The sequence below is a fragment of the Oncorhynchus mykiss genome, chromosome 2 (genome assembly GCF_057628025.1).
Source record: "Oncorhynchus mykiss isolate SJ-2025 chromosome 2, ASM5762802v1, whole genome shotgun sequence".
NCBI classification, from domain to species: Eukaryota; Metazoa; Chordata; class Actinopteri; order Salmoniformes; family Salmonidae; genus Oncorhynchus; species Oncorhynchus mykiss.
The window spans coordinates 78,715,937-78,737,769 of record NC_143023.1 but is presented as its reverse complement, the minus strand read 5'-3'; the positions used below and the strand labels follow the sequence as shown (position 1 = coordinate 78,737,769).

The 21,833-nt window shown below is 45.6% G+C and overlaps 1 protein-coding gene and 1 long non-coding RNA gene across 2 annotated transcripts in view; both read left to right on the top strand.

The window, feature by feature from the left end:
* The window catches only part of LOC149985241 (uncharacterized), a 1,026,866-nt gene that overhangs the window by 831,236 nt on the left and 173,797 nt on the right, over positions 1-21,833 (top strand). The window lies entirely within an intron of this gene.
* Positions 1-21,833, top strand: part of LOC110497066 (low-density lipoprotein receptor class A domain-containing protein 3) — a 140,417-nt gene that overhangs the window by 35,621 nt on the left and 82,963 nt on the right. Inside the window, exon 2 of the mRNA XM_036956334.2 lies at positions 13,805-13,951. Within this exon, the coding sequence (XP_036812229.2) occupies positions 13,805-13,951 (147 nt within the window). The remainder of the gene's footprint in view (positions 1-13,804; positions 13,952-21,833) is intronic.

The window sequence follows — 21,833 nt, the reverse complement described above, 5'->3', positions numbered from 1 at the left end:
ATTCAAAACAGAAATCCCATAATTAAAATTCCTCAAACATACAGGTATTATCCACCATATTAAAGATAAACGTATTGTAAATCCAACCACAGTTTCCGATATCAAAAAGGCTTTACTGCGAAAGCACACCGTGCGATTATGTTAGGTCAGCACCTAGTCACAGAACCATACAGCCATTTTTGAAGCCAAAGAGAGGAGTCACAAAAAGCAGAAATAGAGATAAAATTAATCACTAACCTTTGATCTTCATCAGATGGCACTCATAGAACTTCATGTTACACAATAGATGTATGTTTTGTTCGATAAAGTTCATATTTATATCCAAAAATCTCAGTTTACATTGGCGCGTTATGGTCAGAAATGCATTGTCTCAAACAAACATCCGGTGAAAGTGCAGAGAGCCACATCAAATTACAGAAATACTCATCATAAACTTTGATAAACGATACAAGTGTTAATCATAAGAATAAAGATAAACTTCTCCTTAATGCAACCGCAGTGTCAGATTTCAAAAAGGCTTTACGGAGAAAGCACGCTTTGCGATTATGTTAGGTCTGCACCTAGCTACAGAAACCCATACAGCCATTTTCCAGCCAAGGAGAGTGTCACAAAAGTCAGAAATAGCCTTAAAATGAATCACTTACCTTTGATGATCTTCATCTGGTTGCACTCCCAGGTCTCCATGTTAGACAATAAATGTTTGTTTTGTTTCGATAATGTCCTTCTTTAATACCTCCTTTTTGTTTACGCGTTTTGTCCAGTAATCCGAATGCTTAAGGTGTGTGCAGATGAAAAGATTTAAAAAGTACAATAGAAGTTAGTAGAAACATGCCAAACGATGTTTAAAATCAATCCTCCGGTTGTTTTTGTCATAAATAATCAATAATATTTCAACCGGACAAAAGCTTCGTCAATAGGAAAGAAGAAACAAGAAAGACACATTCCCGATCAGGCGCATGGCTGATGAATGGAAATTTCCACTGGCCACTGATTGAAAGTGCTGTATCTCCCTCATTTTTGAGAGATTTGGGCACGCTTTTCATCCAAAATTCCGAATGCTGCACCCTACCCTAGTGAAGTTAAGCAGACCACCATAGTACCGGTGCCCAAGAAATTACTACCGACCCGTAGCACTCACGTCTGTAGCCTTGAAAAGCTTTGAAAGGCTGGTCATGACTCACATCAACACCATTATTCCAGAAACCCTAGACCCACTCCAATTTGCATACCGCCACAACAGATCCACAGATGAGGCAATCTCTATTGCACTCAACACTGCCCTTTCCCGCCTGAACAAAAGGAACACCTATGTAAGAATGCTATTCATTGACTACACCTCAGTGTTCAACACCATAGTGCCCTCAAAGCTCATCAACAAGCTAAGGACCCTGGGACTAAACACCTCCCCTCTGCAACTGGATCCTGGTCTTCCTGATGGGCCGCCCCCAGGTGGTAAGGGTAGGTAACAACACATTTGCCACTCTGATCCTCAACACGGGCCACTCAGGGGTGTGTGCTCAGTCCCCTCCTCTACTCCCTGTTCATTCATGACTGCACAGCCTCCAACACCATCATTAAGTTTGCCGATGACACAACAGTGGTAGGCCTGATCACCGACAACGACAAGACAGCCTATAGGGAGTAGGTCAGAGACCTGGCCATGTGGTGCCAAGACAACAACCCCTCCCTCAACATTATCAATACAAAGGAGATGATTGTGGACTACAGGAAAAGAGGACCGAGCACACCCCCATTCTCATCGACAGGGCTGCAGTGGAGCAAGTTGAGAGCTTCAAGTTCCTTGGTGTCCACATCACCAACAAACTAACTTGATCCAAGCACACCAAGACAGCCGTGAAGAGGGCACGACAAAACCTATTCCCCCCCAGGAGACTGAAAAGATTTGGCATGGGTCCGCAAATCCTCAAAATGTTCTACAGCTGCACCATCTAGAGCATCCTGACTGGTTGCATCACTGCCTGGTATGTTAACAGCTCGACCTCCGACCACAAGGAACTACAGAGGATAGTGCGTACATCCCAGTACATCAACGGGGCCAAGCTTCCTGCCATCCAGGACCTCCTATACTAGCCGGGATCAGAGGAAGGCCCTAAAAATGGTCAAAGACTCCAGCCACCCTAGTCATAGACTGTTCTCTCTGCTACCGCACGGCAAGCTGTACCGGAGTGCCACATCAAGGTCCAAGAGGCTTCTAAATAGCTTCTTCCCCCAAGCCATAAGACTCCTGAACAGCAAATCAAATGGCTACCCAGACTATTTGCATTTCTCTCCCTCTTTTACACCGCTGCTACTCTCTGTTGTTATCTATTCATAGTAACTTTAATAACTCTACCTGCATGTACATATTACTTAAACTAACCTGTGCCCCCACACATAGACTCTGTACCGGTACCCCCCCTTTATATAGTCTCGCTATTGTTGTTTTACTGCTGCTCGTTAATTACCTGTTACTTCTGTTTCTTATTCTTATCTGTATTTTGTATACTGCATTGTTGGTTAGGGGCTCGTAAGTAAGTATTTGACTGTCAGGTATTCATTGTATTCGACGCATGTGACTAATAACATTTGATTTGATGTGCACTAGGCCCAAGCTCGTTTTCCCTTGGTAAATCTAGCTCGTTAGCTGAACCATTCTAGTTCATCATAAATAATGCAACCCCAACTTCAAAACTACACTGCTCAAAAAAATAAAGGGAACACTAAAATAACACATCCTAGATCTGAATGAATGAAATATTCTTATTAACTACTTTTTTCTTTACATAGTTGAATGTGCTGACAACAAAATCACACAAAAATGATCAATGGAAATCAAATGTATCAACCCATGGAGGTCTGGATTTGGAGTCACACTCAAAACTAAAGTGGAAAACCACACTACAGGCTGATCCAACTTTGATGTAATGTCCTTAAAACAAGTCAAAATTAGGCTCCGTAAATAGATTGCAACACCGCCCCCTTTGGCCGTTCTATCTTGTCTGAAAATGTTGTAGTAAGGGATGGAGATTTCAGAATTTTGGGTGGTCTTCCTTTGCCAGAATTCAGACACGGCTAGAACATCCGGGTTGGCAGAGTGTGCTAAAGCAGTGAATAAAACAAACTTAGGGAGGAGGCTTATAATGTTAACATGCATGAAACCAAGGCTATTACGGTTACAGGGGTCATCAAAAGAGAGCGCCTGGGGAATAGGAGTGGAGCTAGACACTGCAGGGCCTGGATTCACCTCTACATCACCAGAGGAACAGAGGAGGAGTATGATAAGGGTACGGCTAAAAGCTATGAGAATTGGTCGTCTAGAACGTCCGGAACAGAGAGTAAAAGGAGGTTTCTGGGGGCGATAAAATACCTTCAAGGTATAATGTACAGACAAAGGTATGGTAGGATGTGAATACAGTGGAGGTAAACTTAGGTATTGAGTGATGATGAGAGAGATATTGTCTCTAGAAACATCATTGAAACCAGGTGATGTCATCGCATGTGTGGGTGACGGAACTGAAAGTCCAACATAAGGTATAATGAGCAGGGCTAGAGGCTCTACAGTGAAATAAACCCTAACCAGAACAGCAATGGACAAGGCATATTGACATTAAGGAGAGGCATGCTTAGCCGAGTGATCATAAGGGTCCAGTGAGTAGTGAGGTTGGTTGGGGTAACGGCGATTCAGACAGCTAGCCGGGCCATCGGTAGCAAGCTGGCAGAGGATGGAGGTCTGTTTTTAGCCACCTCGTTCGTTTCCGTCGGTAGATTAGTAGGGTTCCGTGTGGTAGAGTGGACCAATCCAATTGGCAAAATAGATATAGTTATAGTGACCCAAGAAAAAAATTGTCCGATAGACCTATTCAGATAGCAGCCGATAAGACAGCTAACGATTAGCCGGCCGCAGATGAGCGTTCAGGTAACGTCGCGACGGAGGGGCCAGTTGGATAACTCCCTCGGGCAGATAACGTCAGTAGTGCAGTTGTGAAGGCCCGTTGGGGCTCTGCATTGGCTGAATAGGTGATTGTAGCCCAGGAGTGGCTGATGGAACTCTTCTAGCTAGCTCCGGAATAATTTATGTTTGCTCCGGGATCGACGTAAGCCAATAGTCACACGGATAGCAGCTAGCTAGCTGCGAGATCCAGGTGTAAATGTCCAGAGCTTGCGGTAGAAATCCAGGTATATAAGAGAGAAAAATAGGTCCGGTATGTTCTGGTATGAGTCGCATTGTACAAAACTGGCAATAGCTTCAAGGGCATATGACTGCGGTATTTATACTGTAGCTTCATTGCCCGGCCCTAGCGGTCAAACATATACAGTGGGGCAAAAAAGTATTTAGTCAGCCACCAATTGTGCCAGTTCTCCCACTTAAAAAGATGAGAGAGGCCTGTAATTTTCATCATAGGTACACTTCAACTATGACAGACAAAATTAGAGAAAATCCAGAAAATCACATTGTAGTTTTTTTTTATAAATGTATATGCAAATTATGGTGGAAAATAAGTATTTGGTCACCTAAAAACAAGCAAGATTTCTGGCTCTCACAGACCTGTAACTTCTTCTTTAAGAGGCTCCTCTGTCCTCCACTCATTACCTGTATTAATGGCACCTGTTTGAACTTGTTATCAGTATAAAAGACACCTGTCCACAACTTCAAACAGTCACACTCCAAACTCCACTATGGCCAAGACCAAAGAGCTGTCAAAGGACACCAGAAACAAAATTGTAGACCTGCACCAGGCTGGGAAGACTGAATCTACAATAGGTAAGCAGCTTGGTTTGAAGAAATCAACTGTGGGAGCAATTATTAGGAAATGGAAGACATACAAGACCACTGATAATCTCCCTTGATCTGGGGCTCCACGCAAGATCTCACCCCGTGGGGTCAAAATGATCGCAAAAATCCCAGAACCACACGGGGGGACCTAGTGAATGACCTGCAGAGAGCTGGGACCAAAGTAACAAAGCCTACCATCAGTAACACACTACGCCGCCAGGGACTCAAATCCTGCTGTGCCAGACGTGTCCCCCTGCTTAAGCCAGTACATGTCCAGGCCCGTCTGAAGTTTGCTAGAGAGCATTTGGATGATCCAGAAGAAGATTGGGAGAATGTCATATGGTCAGATGAAACCAAAATATAACTTTTTAGTAAAAACTCAACTCGTTGTGTTTGGAGGACAAAGAATGCTGAGTTGCATCCAAAGAACACCATACCTACTGTGAAGCATGGCGGTGGAAACATCATGCTTTGGGGCTGTTTTTCTGCAAAGGGACCAGGATGACTGATCCGTGTAAAGGAAAGAATGAATGAGGCCATGTATCGTGAGATTCTGAGTGAAAATCTCCTTCCATCAGCAAGGGCATTGAAGATGAAACGTGGCTGGGTCTTTCAGCATGACAATGATCCCAAACACACCGCCCGGGCAACGAAGGAGTGGCTTCGTAAGAAGCATTTCAAGGTCCTGGAGTGGCCTAGCCAGTCTCCAGATCTCAACCCCATAGAAAATCTTTGGAGGGAGTTGAAAGTCCGTGTTGCCCATTAACAGCACCAAAACATCACTGCTCTAGAGGAGATATGCATGGAGGAATGGGCCAAAATACCAGCAACAGTGTGTGAAAACCTTGTGAAGACTTACAGAAACGTTTGACCTCTGTCATTGCCAACAAAGGGTATATAACAAATTATTGAGATAAACTTGTGTTATTCATAAAAAATCCTACAATGTGATTTTCTGATTTTTTTTTTCTCATTTTGTCCGTCATAGTTGAAGTGTACCTATGATGAAAATTACAGGCCTCTCATCTTTTTATGTGGGAGAACTTGCACAATTGGTGGCTGACTAAATTAGTTTTTGCCCCACTGTATCATAGGACCATTATTCGGCATTGGGAGAGATTTTATTTTTTGTTTTAATGGAAAACTAATGATAAAAATTCATTTTGAACATTAAGCAATATTGTCCATTTGTCACATCCCTAATTTATTCACATTATGCAAAGTGTGTTTTTTAAAAACTCAGTGAAGCAGGTGTCTTTGTATTTTTGTGTGTTAGTTTTGTGTGTGTACTTTGTGTGCAAAAGGAACACGAGAAAAGAGAGTGAGGCACTGACTGTATTGGGCACAATGAACTGCATGCTGTATTGTTAGTACACTCCACCTAGAGCCCAGACCCATGTGGGACAGCTTGTTTAGTACCCATGGTGTAATACATGTGTTCGGTTGGCTAGGGAGAGGGTCCAGACATATTTGTTTTGTTTAGTTGACAGATCTCTCTGGTGAAGGCTGTTTGCACATGTGTGTGTTTGTTAAAAACTTTTCTGCAAGCCTCCTTTGAGTCGTTTGGACCAGACAGCATCAGATAGAGGACCGACGTGTAGAGAAACGGAGGGGTGCTGTTTCGCTCGCTCGGATGCTTACTCCTGTGAGATGCATTCAGCCTCTTGCAAATTGAAGGAACATTATGAAACACAGAGAGATAAAATATATACTTTTTTTTTATTGGTACATTTTTGGAGGAAGCCTGGCTTCCCTTGGCACCCATGATACACACCACTGCTCAAACTTGAGACATCTGTAGCATTCAATGGAACGAATCATAGAAAAGATCCCACACCCTTTGCCCTGGTTTAGATCAATTGAATACATAATAGACAGAGATATAACAGCAGGCTGCAACACTTACATCTAACCTCTCCTGAATGGGGAGAAATGCACAAAGAGCAGTGATGCCTGAAAGCTTCCAGTAAAGCCTGTATGTTATTACACTGTTCAATGCTACAGGCTAGCTAACTCTGCATGTAGGAGACCTTCAGAGGCCTAGCCTCAGGCCTGTACAGGGAATTCAAACAGACTGTTCATTTATATTGGATGACCGGTGCCCTGTGCCCCATGCCTTGTGTGTGTAATATGTAATGCTATGTGACTTGTGCCCTGTGCTCCCTGCCCTTTGCGCTGTTCCCATCTAGAGACTGAACAATAAGACACAGCAGAGAGGGAGAAGAGAGGGAGACGGAAGGAAAGCAGCTGAGGAGGACAGAAGAGAGGGATGACTGGACAGTCTTCCTCTGTGACCTTGATGTCCCCAACAAAGACTCCCCCGTAAAACAAGCAAGGTGTTGTAGCAAACAAGACTCCCACAATGCAGCAGCGGCACATATAGAAATCGAATGAATAGAACGTGCTTGGAACCTCTGCAAAACCCTGGCAATTTGACTGGAAAACTCATGGGTACACTCACAATGGCTGCCTGGCTTTGTGACGCAATAATCCTATTTCTACTTCCTGTGTTGCTCCTATGGACAAAGATTAGTTTAGCATCTTCCTCTTTGCAATGGGTACACTCACAATGGTCTCCAGCCCACCCATTATGCAATCAGGGACTTGAATGGGGAGGTCCGTTCTATTCTATTGCTATGTCAGCACATGCAGCGGCGGAGAGGGGAAAATGTATGTCTAATATACTTTTTTTTGCAAAAATATATATATTCTTTTAGGGGGTGGGGGGGTTATTTGCCTGGCCAATAACCGTAATCCAAAATTCCATAACCATCATAGCCCTAACACACACACGCGCATACAGACTTTGACAGACACACACACACACACACACACACGGCTCCAATTTCCCTCCACCACTCGCTGTGCTTCAGAAGTTCCTGATACAGCCAACCCATTAAAGTCAGTCTGTAATTGGAAAATAAATTCCTACCTCTAGTCATAAAAAAAGACAGGCTTATTCAGAGCTGTCTAATATTGATCCGTCCCCTCCCTTATTTTTACCTTCCTCAAACATAAAAAGCCCTTCCGTATTTGATTTGGAGTCCTGAAAATGTAACTGTCTGTATTTTTTCTGCTTCAAACTCAAGTTTACATTCTTAATGGGGTGTGTGACATACACCCTGTGTATATAATCCCCTCATCAATTATGTACCATTCGAATCTATGTCTCACCTCTTCCTCCCTCCTTCTCTCTATCCCCTCTGTCTCTCCTCTGCCACCCCCCCATTTTGTCTATCCCCAACCTGTCATTTCTCCCCTTGTATTCCTTGCTCCCCCCCACCCCTCTGCCCCCCCCCCCCCCTCTCTCCCCTGTATCTCCAGTGGAAGTGGGGATTATGCAGCCTCTCATCCAGATGGGCTGTTGCCTTTTTTTCTCCACTCCACTCTCTATTCCCCCTATGGAGGTAGCTGTATTGAGTATGCAGTGTCTGCTCCATCCTACTCTCTTACATATCTCTCTCTCATCCCTGTCTCTCGCTCTCTCTCCATCCCTCTCTTTTCCCTGTGTCTACAGTTGAGGTGTGTGTGACAGTAGGGATTATGCATAGACTGGTCCAGGCGTGCCTACTGTGTATCCGTGGAGGCTTAAAGCCCAAGGATTCTAGTTGACAGAGGTTGAGGGAAGCGGGGGGGGGGGGGGGGGGGGCTGACGGCGGGTGAAGGGAACGGGGGGCTGACAGGAAGAGGGGAGCGAGGTCTAGTCAATATTGGCTCAGTGTAATTGCTTTCATATTCGTATTACTGTTAACACATAGTCCCCAGGTATGCTTCGTTTAGAGACTCCTACAGGTATCTTACTTTCTGATGATTTTAAATGGAGTAAAAATGAAGTGAATTAGGTGAAGAGTAGTAGAGTGCTGGGACAGGTGCGCGTGTGTGTGCCTGCATGCATATGCGGTGTGTTTCATGCTGAAAGGGTAAATGCATTGCCAAATCAATTGAAGGTTATCTCAAGTCACCTTGGGCGATTTAAGTAGGAACGATGCACTAAGGTATACAGTTAAGTGTTACTGATGAAAACCCTACAGTAAGCTGATTCCAGACAGTGAAATGAGATTGCCTTTTTATTACAAAAGGAGCCAGTGAACTGGGATGCATAGATTGTGTGTCCTTGTGTAGGAAGACATCGTATGTAGGGAAGGACACGCATCTCAGAGTGAATGAATGAATGAATGCATGATGGACTGAGCGAGGTGTAGAAGACTGGTGTAGTGCTAGTGCACACACACACACGTACAGTCCCAGAGCAACTCTCTAATTAACCCATTGCCCCTCGCAAACAGCCCGGTACTCTCAAGTCTATATGCACGGCTCCCTCATACACATTTCCAGTGTGTGTGCACCCATGTGAATTTATGTGTGTGTGTGTGTGTGTGTGTGTGTGTGTGTGTGTGTGTGTGTGTGTGTGTGTGTGTGTGTGTCACTGCTACTGGAGGCTGGTTGAAGCAGCTCAGTGTAGCCATCCTACAAACCCGCTGGCACGTCCTCCTGCCAATTAGAGAAATAACTATTAGAATGCTACACATAAAAGACCTGGCAACAGCCCCTTTTCTCCCTTTCTGTCTCTCCCTCAGTCCCTTTCTCCTTTTATTGCAAGAGACAAAAGTGAGGCTTACATCACCCACTCTAAGGATCAGGAGAGGGCTGCGGTGTAAACATTCTGACAGGATGTTATGTAGACATTTTCAGAACCTCAAGGTTTATGCCTCGATCACACCGACAGCGTCATTGCATTTTGGTTGCAGAGGCATTTTTTGCGTTGCAGAGGCAATTGTAGTGCGTTCTGTGAGGTGCATACTTTGGATTTATCGAGCGTATGCGTCAAACTGTATGTGTAGATGGCTTGACAGCAATGGTCGCACAGAAGGTGAATGTTGAGCTTTTGTTGCACACATATCCAAATGATGCTACGTACCATTTTACACAATGATTCTGTAGGTGTGATCAGGGCATTAAATGGCCAGGGTGATAATGAAACACTTCTCATACACCTGTAATACCTCTATGACTCATAGCAGCTGTAAATCACTCAGATGAAGCACTGGGAATGGCTGGATCAGAGGAGGTTCAAAACAAGTGGGCGGGACTCAACCTCTGGAGCAGGAGATCTGATGTTTGGGGGGAAAGCACAGTTGAACTTGGCTTGCAGGCTTTCTGGCTATCTGTGTGTAGGTGAGTTTGATGTACTCTCATCAGATATAGTCTGGGTTAACTATAATGAGCAATGTGCTAACATTGTGATCTGCAATCCAGAACACGTAAGTTAATGTTTTCATTGATGATGAAAATAGAGGAAAACATGTTGGTTCTGTTGCTAGTTACTTAATAATACAACGTGTTTAAAATACTGTGTTGCCTGTTGTGAGTTGATAACAATAACAAAATCCCCGTTACTACAAGCAGGAAGGAGCTATCTAACACATCTCACAATCTACTACTAGTTCTAGTTTGTCAACTTGAATTATAATGCATGTAGGCCTATTATTTATATATTGACACTGGACTCTTGTCATGTTGTATTTCTCCCCTAGCTTGGTCCAGTTTGGGATGCAGATACATAGTGAAAAGGTGTAGGGGTCCAAAATGATCCCTATTTAGTGCACTACTTTTGACTAGAGCCCTATGGGTACAGTATAGGAAATAGGGTTCCATTTGGGACACATCCTGTGCCTTGTTATCCTTAAAGGGATAATTCTGGATTTTGGCAATGTGGCCCTTTTATCTACTTGCTAGCAGATACCCATAGACTTCAAGTCATTGCGCTAACGCGTTTGCTAACAAAACTACCTCTAACTTCCTTCATACTGGACACAAATACATAAAAATGGTATCCACGAGTTCATCTGACTCAGGGGAATTATCTCTTTAAGTCATAATTAGGCCGACTATAGTGTAGTGGTGTTTGTTAGTGCGTACCCACAACCAGTGCCTGAGCCCAGCCAGCCAGCCCAGCAGCACATGGTTTACGCTCCAACTCCATTAGTCTATAATGCTGGAGTGCATCAACAAGTTCTGCCTCATCATGTCCCACTTACTAAAGATCAGACAGGCCACTGTGCTTATCTGCTGCTCCACTTGGGGGTCAATGGATCATACAATGGGAGAGCTTTATGGATGTACTTGATGCCATACAAATATAGCCATCCATATTGTCTTCTAGGTCTATAATCTACACAGGACTCTAGAAAGGAGGCTTCACTCAATGCTGCATGCAGCAGACTCTTGTCGTATTGAGCGACAGAGAAATCAGAGGATAAATTGTGTGTGTGTGTGTGTGTGTGTGTGTGTGTGTGTGTGTGTGTGTGTGTGTTTACGACTGTGCCTGCATGTTAGGGATGGACATTTAAAATAATTTCAGTATTCAAATAATCATGCTATTTTTTTCGGATATCTAGATAGTGTTTGAAAGAAACATTTTGGGGGAATCTTCAATGAAAACTTGCTCACCAGAGAGAGAGTCAGTGCGCTGCGCTCTGCTTGTTTCAGCAGAAAGGTGGGGGAGGGGTGAGAGAGGTGCAGGGCCTGGTGTGTGTGTGTGACAGTCTGTGTGTGTCACAGAGGAAGAGAGAGTGCAAAAATAGCTACAGTAAACCAACGTGCACTAGTTTGACTAACTTGTTGCTGCCATAGGTTATCTATCATACCATCTGGTAGTGCCCATCTTGACTGCATCAAATCATTGTAAAGAAGTTCGCTAGCTAGCTACAATAGCCAGCTAAGTTAACCAGCTAGCTAGCTAAAGTAGCAAGGCTAATTTAGGCTATTTTGCTGCGCTACCCATCCTTGGAGCAGGTCAAGAGCTTCAAGTTCCTTGGTGTCCACATCACCAACATGATCCTAACACACCAAGACATGCCTATTCCCCCTCAGGAGGATGAAAATATTTAGTATAGGTCCCCAGATCCTCAAAAAGTTATACAGCTGCACCATTGAGAGCATCCAGACCGGTTGCATCACCGCCTGGTATGGCAACTGCTCAGCATCTGACCGTAAGGCGCTACAGAGGTTAGTGCGTATAACCCAATTCATCACTGGGGCCAAGCTTCCTGCCAGGACCTCTATACTAGGCGGTGGCAGAGGAAGGACTCCAATCATCCAAGTCATAGACTGTTCTCATTGCCACCGCATGGCAAGCAATACCAGAGCGCCAAGTCTAGGTCCAAAAGGCTCTTTAACAGCTTCTACCCTCAAGCCATAAGACTGCTGAACAATTAATCAAATCCCCCCCCCCCCCCCCCCCTAGCGCTGCTACTAGCTGTTTATTATCTATGCATCGTCACTTTACCCCTACCTACATGTACAAATTACATCGACTAACCTGTACCCCCTGCACATTGACTCGGTACCCCTTTATATAGGGGTGGCAGGTAGCCTAGTGGTTAGAGCGTTGGGCCAGTAACCGAAAGGTTGCTAGATCAAATCCCCGAGCTGTCAGGGTACTGTCGTTATGCCCCTGAACAAACCACTGTTCCTAGGCTTTCAATATAAATTAGAATTTGTACTTAACTGACTAAATAAAGGTTAAATAACTAAAAAATATATAGCCTAGTTATTTTGTTACTTTTTTAAAATGTTTGTTTCTCAACTCTATTTTATTAACTGCATTGTTGGTTAAGGGCTTGTAAGTAAGCATTTCACAGTAAGGTGACATCTGTTGTATTCGGCGCATGTAACAAATACAATGATTTGATTTGTCTACAACAACTCCATTCATATGACACAATAGCCTACCTGTTGGTTGATCATCGTAGCCTACTTGTTTTATTATCAAACTTAATTCCATTTTGCATTGATTAGAAATCTCCCACTTCTTTGATTGTCCAACAATAACAACAAACTACATGTGTGAAACGTTTGTGGGCTACCAGTGTATCTTTTTGATGGGGCACACTTATAAAAACTGTCATAAAACTGTTGTTTAAAAAAAATAAGGAATTGAATAATCTATTCTTGTAGGCTATGTAGCAATGCTACATAGATCATTTTATTTAATTTTAGACAAAGCCTTAAAAGGTGCGATATGTAACTGATCAAATTCACGTAGAAATATGAGTTATACATCTGTCATTATCATTGAAAGCAAGTCTAAGAAGCGGTAGATCTGATCTATGTGTGCTATTTCTATACTTCTCGTTCTTAACCTTTGTTTTTTGCTTTTATACACCAGCTTCAAACAGCAGAAAATACAATATTTTTTCTTATGGAAAATTATTAGATGGTACACGGATTCTCTACACAATTACTGTTTGTTAAACTGAAATTAGGCAAACTATTAGAAATTTAGCAACCAGGAAATGGCGGAGCGATTTCTGCATTTTGCACCTTCAATAAAAAAAAAGTTTTTTAAATAAATGAATACTCTCCCAAGTAATCGAATACTGTCAGTTTGGATATTTTAGTATTCATATAACCATTCCCATCCCTAGTGAGTGCGTGCCCTTATCTGCCTTTCATTATATTAGCCAGCAATAGTGACTCAGAGACTTGACTGTTATCACCATATGACCCTTTCGTACCTCTCATATTGGTATTCATGATGCTATCCTCTGTTTGTATGATCTGCCTGGATACTGATATAGGAATGGTGCCACTGCCTTTAAAAATGTTCCATTTGGAGATAATAATATGCAATATAATTTTATCATCCTAGGTCTGTTTGGACTATTATTATTATTATCGCTGAAGTTTACAATTGGCTCAAAATCGCTGAAGTTTACAATTGGCTCATTCATCCCCCTCCTCTCCCCTGTAACTATTCCCCAGATGGTTGCTGCAAATGAGAACGTGTTCTCAGTCAACTTACCTGGTAAAATAACGGATAAACAAATAACGGATAAACAAAACAACGGATAAACATTATATATTATTTTCCTCTTCCAACCCCGCCACCCCACTCTCTTCCCTATCTTCCCCATCCTGGTTCCTTGCCTCATCCCCTCTTTCTCATGCTCCTCTCTCCTCCCCTGCTCTTGCCCTCTCCTTCTCCTCCCCCTGCTCCTCTCCTCCTCCATCTCTCCTCTCCCACAGAGAGCCAGCTCCTTCCGGGGAACAATTTCACCACAGACTGTAACAACCCAGGGAACTTCATGTGTGGGGACGGGAAGTGTATCCCAGGGGCGTGGCAGTGTGACGGAGTGTCCGACTGCTTCGACAAGAGCGACGAGAAAGGCTGCCGTGAGTACAGATCCCTTTCTCCGCTGGCTAATTCTCTCTTCCTCTCTCTCTCCTTCCCTGTCACCTAGGTTTGGGCCGTTTCCCGATTTCCATACCGTTTCTGTTCCATCCCGGGGTATACGGTATTAACGGAAGTGCACACAAGGGGCGCTATTTCCAAAAATTCTAAAATATTATTTTGAAGCAAGAAAACCGTTTAGGAAACAGGAATCTTGATCCAGGAGGGGTTTGGATGTGTCACGACTGCTGCCGAAGTCGTTGCCTCTCCTTGTTCGGGCGGTGCTCGGCGTTCGACGTCACCGGTCTTCTAGCCATCATTGATCCTTTTTTCATTTTCCATTGGTTTTGTCTTGTCTTCCCATACACCTGTTTTCAATCCCATTCATTACCTGTTGTGTATTTAACCCTCTGTTTCCCCTCATGTCTTTGTCAGAGATTGTTTTATTGTCAGTGTAGTGTGATTGTTGTATAGGTGTGCGTCGGGTCCTTGTACCCATGTTTATGTACATTTAGTGTTATGGAGCATACTCCGTGGACTTTATTAAAAGACTCCATTTACACTCCATTTGACTCTCCTGCGCCTGACTTCCCTGCCACCTATTACATCTACGCATGACAGAATCTCTGACCAAATATATGAAGTCAGCAGGAGAGGACACTATGCCCATGGAGCTGGAGGAACGCGTTCAGGAACAAGCTAGGGAGATTGACGTTATCAGCTCCGTCATGGATCACATTGCCATGAAAATGGATCGCTGGGAGAGACAGGGAGTTTCTCCAGCGCCACCACCACCACAACCGGAATCTCCCGTGAACGATTTTTCCTCTCCGGAATCGAGGATCCATTTATCCCTACCTACGGGATACAACGGAGATACTGCCGGCTGCCAGGGTTTCCTCCTTAAACTGAACTTGTATCTAGCCACGGCCTCCCCAGTACCATCTGACCGTGAGAAGAGTTACGCCCTCGTCTCATGCCTCACCGGGAAAGCCCTGGAATGGGCCAGCGCTGTGTGTAGTAGGGAGGTTGCGGCGCTGGACCATTTTGAGGAGTTCACCCGCCAATTCCGGATAGTATTCGATCACCCACCTGAAGGCAAAGCAGCGGGTGAGCTTCTCTATCATCTGAGGCAGGAGACGAGGAGTGCACAGGATTTTGCCTTGGAGTTTAGGACCTTGGCTGCCGGCGCTGGATGGAGCGACAGGGCCCTGATCGACCATTACCGTTGTAGTCTACGCGAGGACGTCCGTCGGGAGCTGGCCTGTAGAGACACCACCCTCACCTTCGACCAGCTGGTGGACATGTCCATCAGGCTGGACAACATGCTGGCTACTCGTGGACGTCTAGATCGGGGTCTGGTTGTTCCATCCTCCCGCACCCTCTCTCCCGAACCTATGGAATTGGGAGGGATGGTGCGCAGGGAGACCGGAGGGGGTTCCCGCTCGAGCACCATTCAAGGTCGCAGAGAGCACACTGCTGGTCGGTGCCGGGTTGGTTCCTCTGTGAATAGAGAGGGCAGGCAGGGCATTCTGGCGTCACCCCAGGTGAGTAGGCACCATTCTCATCCAGAGCCCTCTGCTGCACTAATGTTTGTCTCTGTCTCTTTTCCTGACTTTTCACTGCATTCCCAGTATAAGGCGCTAGTAGATTCGGGTGCGGCTGGAAATTTCATTAATAAAAGTCTAGCTCATAGTTTAGGGATCCCTATTGTTCCTGTGGATATGCCTTTCCCTATTCATGCCTTAGATAGTCGACCATTAGGGTCAGGGTTTATCAGGGAGGTAACCGCACCTTTGTGTATGATAACGCAGGAGGGTCACAAGGAGAAGATTAGTCTTTTCCTTATTGATTCTCCTGCGTATTCTGTGGTGCTAGGCCTACCCTGGTTAGTTTGTCATAACCCCACTGTTTCTTGGCCACAGAGGGCTCTCACAGGGTGGTCGCGAGAATGCTCAGGTAGGTGTTTAGGGGTTTCCGTTGGTGCTACTACGGTGGAAAGTCCAGACCAGGTCTCCACCGTGCGCATTCCCCCCGAATATGCCGATTTGGCTCTCGCCTTCTGTAAAAAGAAGGCGACTCAATTACCACCCCATCGACTGGGGGATTGTGCGATAGATCTCCTGGTAGACGCTGCATATCCCAAGAGTCACGTGTATCCCCTGTCGCAAGCGGAGACGGAGGCTATGGAGACATATATCTCTGAATCCCTGCATCAGGGGTTCATTCAGCCATCCATTTCACCCGTCTCTTCGAGTTTCTTTTTTGTGAAAAAAAAGGATGGCGGTTTACGCCCGTGCGTTGATTATCGAGGTCTTAATAAAATCACAGTGAAATATAGTTACCCGCTACCTCTGATCAATACGATTATTGAGTTAATGCACGGGGCACGTTTTTTCACAAAATTGGATCTCAGGAGTGCGTACAATCTGGTGCGTATTAAGAAGGGTGATGAGTGGAAGACGGCATTTAGCACCACCTCAGGTCATTATGAGTACCTGGTCATGCCATATGGGTTGATGAATGCTCCATCAGTTTTCCAATCATTTGTAGATGAGATCTTCAGGGACCTGCACGGGCAGGGTGTAGTGGTGTATATTGATGATATTCTGATATACTCTGCTACACGCGCCGAGCATGTGTCCCTGGTGCGCAGGGTGCTTGGTCGCCTGTTGGAGCATGATCTATATGTCAAGTCTGAGAAATGCTTGTTTTTCCAACAATCCATCTCCTTCCTAGGGCATCGGATTTCCACTTCAGGAGTGGAGATGGAGAGCGACCGCATTACAGCCGTGCGTAATTGGCCGACTCCAACCACGGTAAAGGAGTTGCAGCGTTTTTTGGGGTTTTCCAATTACTACCGGAGGTTTATCCGGGGTTTTGGTCAGGTGGCAGCTCCCATTACCTCACTGCTAAAGGGGGGCCCGGTGCGCTTGCAGTGGTCGGCTGAGGCGAACAGGGCTTTTGAGCACCTGAAGACTCTGTTTACTTCTGCGCCTGTGCTGGCTCATCCGGATCCCTCTTTGCCATTCATAGTGGAGGTGGACGCATCCGAAGCTGGGATAGGAGCAGTGCTCTCTCAGCGTTCGGGTACGCCACTGAAGCTTCGCCCCTGTGCTTTCTTTTCTAAGAAGCTCAGCCCGGCGGAGCGAAACTATGATGTGGGGAACCGGGAGCTGTTAGCTGTCGTAGAAGCTTTGAAGGTGTGGAGGCATTGGCTTGAGGGGGCTAAACACCCTTTTCTCATCTGGACTGACCACCGCAATCTGGAGTATATCCGGCAGGCAAAGAGATTGAATCCTCGCCAGGCAAGGTGGGCCATGTTTTTCACTCGTTTTGTGTTTACTCTTTCTTACAGACCAGGCTCCCAGAACGTTAAGGCAGACGCATTGTCTCGGCTGTATGACACAGAGGAGCGGTCCATGGATCCCACTCCCATACTCCCAGCTTCGTGTTTGGTGGCGCCAGTAGTGTGGGAGCTGGACGCGGACATTGAGCGGGCGTCACGTGCAGAGCCTTCTCCCCCTGAGTGTCCAGCTGGTCGTCTGTACGTTCCGTCTGCTGTACGCGACCGATTGATATATTGGGCTCACACGTCACCCTCCTCTGGTCATCCTGGGATAGGTCGGACGATGCGCTGTCTTGACGGGAGATACTGGTGGCCCACTTTAGCTAAGGACGTGAGGATTTATGTTTCTTCCTGCTCGGTGTGCGCCCAGTGCAAGGCTCCTAGACACCTGCCCAGAGGTAAGCTACAACCTCTACCCGTTCCTCAACGGCCGTGGTCACACCTGTCGGTGGATTTTTTGACCGATCTTCCACCTTCACAGGGTTACACCACGATCCTGGTCGTTGTGGATCGGTTTTCTAAGTCCTGTCGTCTCCTCCCTTTGCCCGGTCTCCCTACGGCCTTACAAACTGCAGAGGCCCTGTTTACACACGTTTTCCGGCACTATGGGGTGCCTGAGGATATAGTGTCTGATCGGGGTCCCCAGTTCACATCAAGGGTCTGGAAGGCGTTCATGGAGCGTCTGGGGATCTCGGTTAGTCTTACCTCAGGTTTTCACCCCGAGAGTAATGGGCAGGTGGAGAGAGTTAACCAGGATGTGGGTAGGTTTCTGCGGTCTTATTGCCAGGATCGGCCGGGGGAGTGGGCGAAGTTCGTGCCCTGGGCAGAGATGGCTCAGAACTCGCTACGTCACTCCTCCACTAACCTTACTCCCTTTCAATGTGTATTAGGGTATCAGCCGGTTCTGGCTCCTTGGCATCAGAGCCAGACCGAGGCCCCTGCGGTGGACAATTGGTTTCGGCACGCTGAGGAGACCTGGGAGGCAGCCCACGTCCACCTTCAGCGTGCCATAAGGCGCCAGAAAATTGGCGCAGACCGTCGCCGCAGTGAGGCCCCAGTGTTCGCACCAGGGGACAGGGTCTGGCTCTCGACCCGAAACCTGCCCCTTCGCCTTCTCTGCCGGAAGCTGGGTCCGCGGTTTGTGGGGCCGTTTAAAGTCCTGAGGAGAGTGAACGAGGTATGTTATAGGTTACAACTACCCACTCATTACCGTATTAACCCCTCGTTCCATGTGTCTCTCCTCAGGCCGATGGTGGCTGGCCCGCTCCAGGAGGCTGAAGTGCGTAATGTTCCTCCGCCTCCTCTAGACATCGAGGGGGTTCCGGCGTACTCTGTTCGATCCATTTTGGATTCGAGACGTCGGGCGAGGGGCCTTCAGTACCTCGTGGACTGGGAGGGGTACGGGCCGGAGGAGAGATGCTGGGTTCCGGTGGAGGACGTGTTAGATCCTTCCATGTTATCAGAATTCCACCGTCTCCATCCGGATCGCCCTGCACCTCGCCTTCCGGGTCGTCCCCGAGGCCGGTGTCGACGCGCAGCTGGAGCCGCGCGTCAGGGGGGGGGTACTGTCACGACTGCTGCCGAAGTCGTTGCCTCTCCTTGTTCGGGCGGTGCTCGGCGTTCGACGTCACCGGTCTTCTAGCCATCATTGATCCTTTTTTCATTTTCCATTGGTTTTGTCTTGTCTTCCCATACACCTGTTTTCAATCCCATTCATTACCTGTTGTGTATTTAACCCTCTGTTTCCCCTCATGTCTTTGTCAGAGATTGTTTTATTGTCAGTGTAGTGTGATTGTTGTATAGGTGTGCGTCGGGTCCTTGTACCCATGTTTATGTACATTTAGTGTTATGGAGCATACTCCGTGGACTTTATTAAAAGACTCCATTTACACTCCATTTGACTCTCCTGCGCCTGACTTCCCTGCCACCTATTACATCTACGCATGACAGGATGTCTCTGATGTTACCAAGATGTTTGATCTTGAAATCTAGCCACTTAGCTAACAAGATAGCAAGCCAAATGCATAGCTGGAGCCCTAAGCTGGATATAATTTATTTTACACATCTTTGATTTCTTACCAAAGGTTTGATTTCAATTAAGGAATATGTCGCCTACTCATGTTGGGTGGGAGGGTTTTAGGTCCCTCCCACCCATCTACACACTCCCCTCAATAGGGCTGTGGCGGTCATGAAATTTAATCAGCCGATGATTGTCAAGCAAATAACTGTCGGTCTCATTGTAATTGACCGTTAATTAATATAAACACATTTAGCATCCAAACACTTTTTTTTAACTAGGCAAGTCAGCCTACACCGGCCAAACCCGGACGACACTGGGCCATTATTTTATATTATTTTATAGTATGAAGAATACAAGTGAACAAAGCTGAATAAAAGAGACAGGATATTATCTCCAAATTATTTGAGGGAGTGCGCACATGCAAGCTATTCTGTGTTGAGCGGTTGACAAAAAATATGTACTCTTAGATGCTTAATTTAGAGTTATTCATGTAATCTTAGTTGTACAAACGTTGGGCTATATGTTTTGATTTTTAATAATTGTAAGGTTGCATGATGCGACTAATGATGATTTAAAAAACAGTTGCTTTAAAGACATGAACTCTGCTTTGTTTTTTTGTGCAGGCTATAGACACTTCGTCAGTCTCTCATTCACAATTTGACAAGCACTTTATAATGACTTGAATTTCCCAGCGACATCCCCTTTGTGTGGCCATAATGCACCCTAAAAAAAAGTCTGGCCTTTAGCAGCCCTTCTCCCTGAGTGCCGCCTGTTCCGAAACACCTCTCACTCACACGGCTCTCCATCATGTGATCCATCATGTGATCGGGTCTTTCTCACAGGCCACAAGTGAAGACAGACCAATCGGGGACGCAACTGCGTGCATCCTTATCTAATTGCGAGGTGCATATTGAAGATATTGGAAGAAATGACCACATTTACTTTTCGTCAGCCAACAAGATGAGTAGGCCTAGCGAACAGCAAAAGCACTAGCCTATGTCAATCTACTATCCCTCATAATACAAAAGTTGCCCTATTCTGTGCGAGAAATAAATATTCCAAACATGGTGTGTGAAATTAGTTTTGATTGCAAATGGACCGTTATCATGCACCTGTCTCAAAACAGGAGCCAGGGGGAAAAATACATGTTATCTCTGCACATAAATAGCGAATGGAGGACGCTTTTCCTGTGGCTCATTTTCATGCCAGCCAGGTAGGCTATACTCCTGTTGTAAAGAGAAGCAATGTGCTTAATATTAAGAAAGTTGAGAAATTAATATACTAGTAGGCCTAGCCTACAAAAAGCTGATGAGATCCTCCTCTTTTTAATAGAGGCAATCACTCTGTTTTCTTGCGTAATTGCATAGCCTGTAGAAATATTGCGCAACATGAGCTCATGGGCTCTCGTGAAGTGTTTGATTAGCTTTTCGATTACATTTGCGTTGATATCAGAGTGATTTGAGGGACAATCCCTCTTCAACCCTCTCCCCTCTCTCTTCAACCCTCTCCCCTCTCTCTTCAACCCTCCCCCCTCTCTCTTCAACCCTCTCCCCTCTCTCTTCAACCCTCTCCCCTCTCTCTTCAACCCTCTCCCCTCTCTCTTCAACCCTCTCCCCTCTCTCTTCAACCCTCTCCTGAGACTGTTAGCCGTCTCTGGGGAAATGTACATGTTGCTCAGCCACAGTTTACACAACTTCCTAACACTACACACACACACACACACACACACACACACACACACACACACACACACACACACACACACACACACACACACTGTCCTTCCCCTTGTCCTCTCCTTCTGTCCCTTCACCAACACTCTGCTGTTTGCTGTGGCAGCTCAGGGAGTCACCAGTCAACTCAGTCTCTCTCTCTATGTCTGCATCTCTTTTTGTCTGCCTCTCTCTCTCTTTTTCTCCATCTCATTCTCACTCTCACTCATTCTCAGCCTGAGATGTCTTGTTGATTTCAGTAAACTTTTTTTTGGGCAGACTTCTCCTCTCCTCCTCTCCTTTCTTAGCCTGAGGTCTCTGTAATCCATCCAAGCCGTCCCCTTAAACTTCACTTCCTGGTCTTGGCAGAGCAGACAGGTTAGGTTAGACTTGGTTCTTCAGACAGCTCACTGCTCTGTCAGGTGTTTTCACCTCACCAGATCACTGACGCTAATGTGCAGTAATAAATGAGTAATACAAATAATGCATTTCATTTGCATAGCACTTTTCATTACAGTCTTATGTCAAAGCTCTACATAGGTAAAACATGTATAATGATGATAAAAATACAATTAAAACATCATACATTTAGAATCAAGGCAGAAAAAAGTAGTCTAGGTGCTAAAAGGACTTTCCAGATTAGGACTATAACAAAGACAGTCTGTATAAATGTGTTCAGGGCCTAAAATTACCACCCGCCAACTGCGGGTAGATTTTGGCATTGGCGAATAAGAATGTCTAATTCACTAATTCACTAGCCACGTTGGTGTGTGGTCACACTCAAGTCTCTGCAGTGCGAGTGT